Raw genomic sequence first — 8,876 nt, forward strand, 5'->3', positions numbered from 1 at the left:
CCTGGACACTTTCCTGTGCAACCTGGTGGAGGGAACCTGCTCTGGCAGGGGGGTTGGACTGGATGATCTCCTGAGGTCCCTTCCAACCCCACCATGCTGGGATTCTGTGATTCTTTTAACTCTGATGACTTGTCTCCCTGTAAATATGAATAATTTCAAACCCCCCAAACTGCATTTAGACAGACTGCAGGCTGGATCACGGGCAAGTTCAATTCTAGTAGTAATATCGTGATGGAAATACCCAGAAACCCAAATCAGACTGATAACCTATCGTGCCACGGGCTGGATAAATACAGAGCAAGACCTTGTCCATGCAGGAAATGATTATTGTCTACAGTGGCTATTGTATCTCCCTGTCTAGACTCTGTTCTGGAACAAAGTGACTTTTCTTTCCAAATACCGAGGTGACACGGGAGCTGTGCCAGGTGTGTGATTCCCCCGTAGAGGTAAGATCCAAGAGCTGGTTCCCAAAGTCTTGCTCTGCTCTCTCATGTAAGCTTTTATTCTTCAGCCTGGACCTGCTGCTCTCTGTGCTGCACCAGGGACCTGCTGCTTTCCTGAGCACTGTTGGATAGGATGGGCTAAGTGATCATAGAATCATGGAATTGGTTGCTAGATAAGATCTTTGAGATCGAGTCCAACTGTACCTGTCCACTGCTAAACCAGATCTCTGAGCACCTCATCTACCCATCTTTTAAGTCTCTCCAGGGATGGGGACTCCACCACCTCCCTAGACAGCCCGTTCTGATGCCTGAGAACCCTTTCAGTGAAGGAATTTTTCCTGACATCCAATCTGAACCTCCCTTGGTGCAACCTGAGGCCATTTCCTCTTGTTCTATCACTGGTTACCTGGGAGAAAAGACACGCAAAAGTTGGTGGTTTCAGTTGCCCTCATTGAAGCACTGTACGCTGAGCCAGACCTGTGGAGAAACAGCTTTGGGAAACGAAACAGAAAGGGGTGTGGTTATTGGAGATAATGAGAAGTGATGTGACCTGACGTAGCCTTTGACCTTCCTTGGTTAAGTCGCTTGGGTAGCAGGACGTTGGTGAGCTGGAATAGTATAAACAAGCAAAGAGTTGTGTTAGTTCTGCTCTCTTTTCCATGGGAGATGCATTATTTCTCCAGGTGATAGCTCATCTTAGGGTTCTCAGGCATTGGAAGGGGTTGCCCAGGGCAGTGGTGGAGTCCCCATCCCTGGAGGGATTGAAGAGTCGTGTAGACATAGTGCTGAGGGACATGGGTTAGTCATAGGGGACTTGTCAGTGTTGGGTTCATGGTTGGACTCGATGAGCTTCAAGGGCTTTTCCAATCCAGGCAATTCTGGGATTCTCTGAAAACATCCAGGATGGTGGAGTTACAGAGGCTGTGCTGTGAAAAATGTCCCTTACGACATTAGGAAATGTAACCCCCCCCCACCCCTCCATCACCCACCCGCGCACACCGAGGCCGATGTGAAACCATGCAGGGCTCCCAACCATGTGAAATAATAACACCAGGCTCCTGTGCCAAGTTTCCAGCTGTTTCCACATGTGCATCTCATACTTACCTCCTCCCGTGTGCCTGTGCCAGGACCGAGATTCAATCAAATGCCACACTAATCCGCAGTCCTTTTTCATTAAATGACCAATTAAAGCTCGAGGAAAAGGGTTCTTCTTGTTATTATTTCAGTTGGGAACACGTTCCCTGGAGCGCCGGGTGGGTTTTAATATGTTTTGGGTTTGAGTTGGATTTTTTTTTGGTGATTATTATATTCTCTTCTGCTTTGTTATCTCTGCAGAGTTCCGTCGCTGGTGCTGCTGGTTTGTTCCCAGCTCCTTGCTGGTGCCTGACTTAGTGGTGATTTGGTTTTAAATTCTGTACGGTTATTAAATATTTTGGTATACAATTTAATGTATTCAAGGTGAATATTATACATGCTTACACACTGGTAAAGCATCTAAGTGGAGAGGTTGGAGGATTTATACTGAGGGCAGCGTTGCTGCTGGGAGGTGGTGGTACCCCAGGGGTGCAGCGATGCTCAGCCCCTCACACTGGGTCCTGTGTGGGTGGGGAGAAGAAGCAAAACCTCATCCCAAAGCAGCGAGACGAAAAGTGGGGGGAAAGCAGCTACCTGAGCACCATCAATGCTGAAGCCCATCAGGAAATAAAAGCTCATGGGGTCTTATCCTAGTGTGTAGCTGGGCCAGGGCTGGTTCTTCTCAGCAGCCAGAACAGCTCTGGGGTTTGGGTTCAGCTGGGATTTGTCAGGAGAGAAGCACTGAGAACAGACCGATGTTTTCAATTGTCACTGGAAGTTGAAGGACTTTGTGTTTTGCCAGTCTGCAGGTACAAGGTATGTGAGGGGCAAGGGATATTAAAATTAATAAGATAAATTGGCATTTGCCTCTGCCAGTGGACTATTCCATCTCGTGTCCCCCATGGGCAGGAGATCCATGAGGGGCTCTTCCTCTCTTGCTCTCTCTGGCTTTGGCTCGGGCTCTGGCTCTCCCGGGATTGCGGTTTCGGGTCGGGATTGTGGCTCCTGCGGGATCGGGATCTGAGAACAGGCTGGGCCTGGGGGGCGGGGGGTGAGCCATGGCACTGGGTGTCACTCATATGTGTATTTTATTAGTATTATTACTATTTTACTATTATTATTATCTTAAGATTTATTTTATTTCAATGATTAAATTGTTCTTCTCTCACCCTATGAGTCTCCTTCCCCTTGCCCCCCAGTTCTCTCCCCTGTCCCCTGGGTTGGAGTGAGCGAGCAGCTGGGTTTGTCTGCCAGCCCAGTTCTCCCAGTGCAACCACCACAGGTCTCAACACTGAGTCCCAGGTCCCCTTTGTTAGTCTGTGTCATACTTGACACCTGGTTTTTGGAGGTCTTGAGTGCTGGTATGAGCTGTAAGGACAGTCCAGGATGATCTGGCTCACTGGAGAGCTGCACCTTGGGCATTCTGGGGGTCTGCATGGACTGTCCTTCCACACAGAAAGGCTTTGGCTTTGTGGTGGAGATGGTGTTGCTTTGGGAACCTTGACCTCTGCCCGAGCTGCCTTTCTCAGGCATTTTTGTTGAGTTGATGATGGATTTTTTTGTGTTTAGGTTCATTAGTTGCTTTCTATGCTAAAACAGAAAGAAAATTCTCAAAAGATAAAGGAGAGAGTCATGTCCACATCCGTGGTGGGCTGCATCCCCAGGGATGCTCTGGTCAGGGTTGGACAGTGAGTTGTGCAGCTCAGGGCACATTTTGGCATGTTCCAACCAGCACCTTGTAGCAGCTGGCTGCGCAGGTCACTGGTTCCCCAGTAATCCCAGCATGGGTATGATGGGTACGGCACAAGGGGAGCTGCAGCCCCAGATTTTGGAGGCCAGGAGGCCAGCTTGGGAGTCTCAGTTCATGTCTTGATGGAGATGCCAGGAGACAGAGCAGGGTCAGTCCCCAGCTGCGTGTCTGTCTTCAGTGAAGACCCCCAACCTAAAGATGGACCGAATACACATATGCATGCCCACCTTAAAGCCATGTGTGCATCTCTCCTGGCTTTTTTATCAGTCCTCTGGATGGTTCAAGCTCTGAGTCTCCTCTTTTGCACGCTCAGGGCTGGCAAAAGCAGAGAACAACGCGGGGTGAATCCCTCCCATCCTGACCATCGCAGCTCTGCAAGCACCATTTGGTCTGGGGTCTCACTGGATCCACAGAGAGAGGAACTGTCACTTTCCCACCCGGTGGTGTGATGCTTCCCTGGATGCAGCCCAGATCTCCTGGACTCTTCTTTGTCCTCCCTTTGCCACCATCTCACTTTACAGAGTGATGAGTTAAACAGCGCGGTGGTTAGTGCGGCCGGACTCCTGCGTGCTCCCAGCACCGGTGACGTGCGGTGTCTAAGCCTTGGTGCTGGGGGGGGGCTGCACCGGGTGGAAATTTCTCACCACAGACTTTGCTGGGGCCAGACATGTTGTAAATTTTACAAGAAAAGCACTTTACAAACCAGAAGTCCGACTCTTGTGTGCATGGAGCTGCTAATTAACAATTTGGAGACCATGCGAGCCAGGGAGCCGGTTCCACCGTTACAGAGCATCATGGTTTTGAATCAGGCTTTGAAGATTTGGGATCCTCCATAAAACTCTAGCTCCAGCAGTCTGGTGATGTCTGTTTCTGTTCTTCTACAGTTTCTTCCCAACTCACACAGAGGAACACTCACACCTCTCAGGCCCTCCTAGAAATAGCACTTGAAATCATACAGAGCACTTCACAAGGGGATCTCCAGGGAGGCTCGGGATGCTGAAGGTCTGACTCCAGATTTTTCAGTTGGATGTGAGAAAGAATTTCTTTGCTGAAAGGGTTCTGAGGCATTGGAAGGGGTTGCCCAGGGCAGTGGTGGAGTCCCCATCCCTGGAGGGATTGAAGAGTCGTGTAGACACAGTGCTGAGGGACATGGGTTAGTCGGGGACTTGTCAGAGTTGGGTTCATGGTTGGACTCGATGAGCTTAAAGGGCTTTTCCAATCCAGGCAATGCTGGGATTCTGGGATTTGATTGTCTACAATTGCTGTCACACCTCCCAGGAGGTCCTGGGCTGCAGGTCTCAGCGTGGCACCTGCCCTCCTAAAGCCCAGGCTGAGCTGAGCATCTCAGGCATCGCTGAGCCATCAAGGGGCACGGAGTCGCTCAGTGTGGCTGGGACTCTCAGCATGAGTTGGTGGTTGAACCCTTGGTTGGGATGCTGCCGGCTCTTCCTGCAGCCCAGCCAGCCCTGGTGGGGTCATCACAAGTCTTGCAAGGTTTGTGTTTAACATCTCACATGATGCCAAGCTCCCAGCTCCAGAGCTCACCGCAGCTCCTTGCCCAGACTGCTGCATCGGGGCCACGGTGGCCTCGGTCCTGTGGGAGCTGAGGTTGCCCTGTCCTTTCCTTGAGATGTGCCACCACCTCCTCCATGCCAGGAAGAGCACCAGGAGATGGGAGATAGGATGGCACATGGTGTCAGTGGAGAGAGGGCTGGGCTGGAGGTTAAACAGGGCTTTGGGGTGGGCAGAGCATGGCATGGGGCTGGCGCTGGGCACATCCCTGGCTCTACCACCCACCCACCCACGTTGGTGGAGGAGCAGGGACAGCAGATGGAACAAGCCATGTGGCGAGGCAGGACGGAAGCAGGCGGCTGGGGGGAGTCATCTTTTTTAAGAAGTTGTCGGCTTAAATAACTGTGGTTTTCCTCTAGATTGTGATGAGCACGGGTCAGAAACCCGGCGAGGTGGAGCTGCCGCTTGATGGGCCTTTTCCACCAGGGTTTGGTGTTTTCCATCTCGTTTCTCTTCTGTTTCCCGTAGCAACGGAAATAACAAAACCTCACCATTAGCAAAGATCTGCAGAGGAACTTTGTCTGGATGTTCTGGTTTAGTCCCAGTCCTGCAGGTACAGCTGCTGGGTTTCGCTTTCCCACAGTGTCCCCTACTGCTTGCATTAAAAATCCATTGAGGTAAAGCTTAAAAAAGGAGAAAAAAAAACCCCAAATATTAATAGAAGGAGAAGGTACAGAAAGTCAGCAGAAGGGGAGATGCTTTTTATGGAGCCTCAGCAAGAATCCCTACAAAGAGCAGGAGATGGAGGGATTCCTGGAGGGAGGGAGATGGAGAGTCAAGTTCTACCACTGCAGCTTGGACTGCGGCTCCCGAGAGCTGATCTGTGTGATTAAGGGAGCGGCACAGATACGGGGTGTGAGGAGGAGAGATTGGGTGAAAGGGAGTAAAGAGGATGCAAGAGAAAGGCATGGGGAATAGAGAAGTCTCTTTTTTTTTCCCCTCTGTGGTAACACAAGATAAAACAACCCTTGGATGGATCATCATTCCAAACGTGTTGTTCCTGTTCCTCTGGGGAGCTTGCTGGTAAAAGAAATTATTGAAATCAAGTATTTGGGGTGCAGAATTATCCAGAATGCTCCAGCTTTGTTAGAGATGTGTGAAGTCAAAAAGAGATTTATGATCCAAGGTGTAGGAGAAATGATCCAAGGTGTGGAAGTGATCCGAGGTGTGATCCAAGGTGTAGGAGAAGCCACAACTGCTGGGTGTTGGAGAGAGCCAGGGTGGTGGGTGCCCCTTGCCCAGGGATGGGCTGGGTGTGCTGCACATCTCCTGGCCCAGCCATGCACTGTGCTCTCCTGGTAGTTGTCTTCTCCCTGCCATTAGGACAAAGCAGTGCTGTGGGCTGGGCAGTGATGCAGGGCAAGAAATGTCCCCTTGGGCATCATGCCTTGAGCAGAGGTCACTGTCCAGGCTGGGTGAAGGTGGAGATGCATCCCTGACCATCATCTAATGGTCAGCTGGGCTGTGACCACTGGCCATGGGTACGCTCTTTGGCCCTCTCAGTTGGTGTGTTTGAGATGGGGGATGCTTGAGATGGGGGATGTTTGAGATGGAGGATGCTACATTGCATCTGGGACAAGTTGGGAGCTTACACGTAGCTGGCCCAGCTCAGCTAACGAACAGCTCATTAAACCTTTGCGACTTGGACACCCTCAGTTGTGTGTGTACCCTCAGGAGTGATTTCCAAATGAGCCAAGCTCAGCAAAGCTCTCTCTGCTCCCTGCAGATGCCAGAGGGTCTTGGTCTGGACCTCAAGGTGTTGGATCCTGTGGGATCTGTTCTTTGCAACACCAGAGAATTCATTATTTGCTACCTGAATGGGTTGTAATCCCTCCTCAGAGACCTTGCAGAAGTTTTTCATGCTGACAACACCACGTGGCAAGCCCAGCAGTGCCTAACATTTATATTTCTTCTTTCTTCCCCAAGACCTATGAGCAGAATGAATGGATAATCCACTTGGCTGGGAAGCTGCTGGCCCAAGAAGAAGAGACCTTGTCCTTGATGGCAACGAACCCATTTGCAGGCAGAGCACCCCCACGGTAAGCTTTGTGTTCTGCCAAGGGAGCTGGAAGTACCCAGGCTCCGTGGTGTTCCCATCTTGGATGTGCACATGTGGTTTCTGGTGATGAGTTAGGTTTTGGATTTGATGGTACCCAGGTTGTCTGTAAATAGGGTGGGTTTAGTATGAGGACACTGTGAAGAGCTGGTGCTCTCAGCACCTTAATGCCTTCCTGGTGGGGACAGAAGGACCTTCTGGTTGATCCCATTCCATGATGGTCTGTGAAGGGCTCAGCATTGCTTCTCTTGGACAGGAATTGTGATTGCTGAAGTGGTTTCCTGTAGATTTTTTGCCATGATCACTTTGTGAGCTCGGATCAAACCCAGCATTTCTACCGGTCTACTGAGGCGTTTCAAAGACAAAAGAGTCCTGGAAAAACGATGGGGTTTGTGGACACTTGTCTTGGAAGAAGAGACAAAACAAATATCAGCAAGTGAAAGGCAGAGATGAAAACCCTGAGGTGTTCCACAAAAGGAAATGTTTCACCAAAGTGTCTGTTGTGTTGCTGAAGCTATTTTTAGCTGAGAAAACATTTTAAGGGAATGTTGGATCAACTCGAGTAATATTATGCTCTTGCTAATATTTTCAATTTGAGGCTCTCAGGATGCACTGCAAACAAGGATGAAGGTACACAGCACTGGGTGGAATGAACTTCCTCTTGAACCCAGCTGATGTTCTTCAGCTTTAGCACAGTGCATCCTCCAGACCTTCTGAGGAGAGACTCCTTTTCTAGCCAAGACACTCAGAACTTCCACCTTTTACCACTCAGAACAACCCCCAAAAACCAAGCACAGTTTACACCTCCTGAGATGCTATAAATGTAGAAACTCAAGATGGTTTATACGCTGAGCTCAATGTGTGTCTCTATATTGTCTACAAAGAAACAAGAGCAGAAGCACAGCTTGGAATGCAACTGCTAAGTGAGTTTCCCACCATGATTGTTGAGTATTTCTAATATCCACATTTCTGGGGTTCCCCAGGATCCAGCCCTCTCTCCTAGTGCACAGGCACCTTATCAGAGCTTTGGTACAGCCTGATGGGACATGATCCCTCCAGGACAGGAGCCAAAACCACTGTAAGAACAGTTATTTGGGGGGTTTTGCACATATCATTTGAGAACCCATTTTCCCATCGGTGCAGCATCACAGGGCAGGATCCTGCCCATTGCCCAGAGTCTCACAAGTGATGGTTTATAGCCCAGGGCACATTATCAGGTGGTGTCACAGTTGGGACATCTTCTGCAAGGCTGAGCTGGAAGAGCAACCAGAGAACCTGCTTTTTGTCAGCTCCATCGTGGGTGGATTTATCAACCAAGTCTCTCCAAACTTTGCTCGTGTCCTTGAGGCTCAGTGTTGTAAATTCACTGGGTGGTGTTCACTGCAGGGTGCTCCTTTGCATTGCTGGGGTTTTTTTAATTAAAACAAACAAACAAACAAACAAACAAACCCCCAAAAAAGCAACAGAAGAAAGTCAGACATGAGTGCTTCCTGACCCCAGGGGTTTTAGCAGAACCTGGGACCTTTAGACACCAAGTCACCAGTTTGAATCATAGAATTGTTTGGTTGGAAAAGACCTTTGAGATCATCAAATCCAACCATACCTGTCCACTGCTAAACCAGATCTCTGAGCACCTCATCTACCTGTCTTTTAAATCCCTCCAGGGATGATGGGGACTCCACCACCTCCCTAGACAGCCCCTTCCAGTGCCTGAGAACCCTTTCAGTGAATAATTTTTTCCTGACATCCAATCTGAACCTCCCTTGGTGCAACCTGAGGCCATTTCCTCTTGTTCCATCACTGGTTACTTGGAAGAAGAATTACTTTCTGGCATCAGTGCTGTTAAAAAAAAAAAAATAAAATAAAGTAGCTGAACACAGGAACTCAGTTTAAAATGAAAATAAGGAAGTGGGACGTGGCTGGGATAACATTGCATCACTCCAGGTGGTGAATAGGTTGGGGGTTTTTTTTTATTGTGTTC

At 49.5% G+C, this 8,876-nt stretch overlaps 1 protein-coding gene across 1 annotated transcript in view; it reads left to right on the forward strand.

Annotated features, from left to right (window-relative positions):
- Nucleotides 1-6,878, forward strand: part of LMF1 (lipase maturation factor 1) — a gene marked incomplete at both ends in the record, with an annotated part of 18,329 nt that extends 11,451 nt beyond the window's left edge. Inside the window, one exon of the mRNA XM_010168177.1 lies at nt 6,766-6,878. Within this exon, the coding sequence (XP_010166479.1) occupies nt 6,766-6,878 (113 nt within the window). The remainder of the gene's footprint in view (nt 1-6,765) is intronic.
- Between the last annotated feature and the right edge of the window lie 1,998 nt (nt 6,879-8,876).

The sequence above is a fragment of the Antrostomus carolinensis genome, unplaced genomic scaffold (assembly GCF_000700745.2).
Source record: "Antrostomus carolinensis isolate BGI_N321 unplaced genomic scaffold, ASM70074v2 scaffold25425, whole genome shotgun sequence".
Taxonomy (NCBI): domain Eukaryota; kingdom Metazoa; phylum Chordata; class Aves; order Caprimulgiformes; family Caprimulgidae; genus Antrostomus; species Antrostomus carolinensis.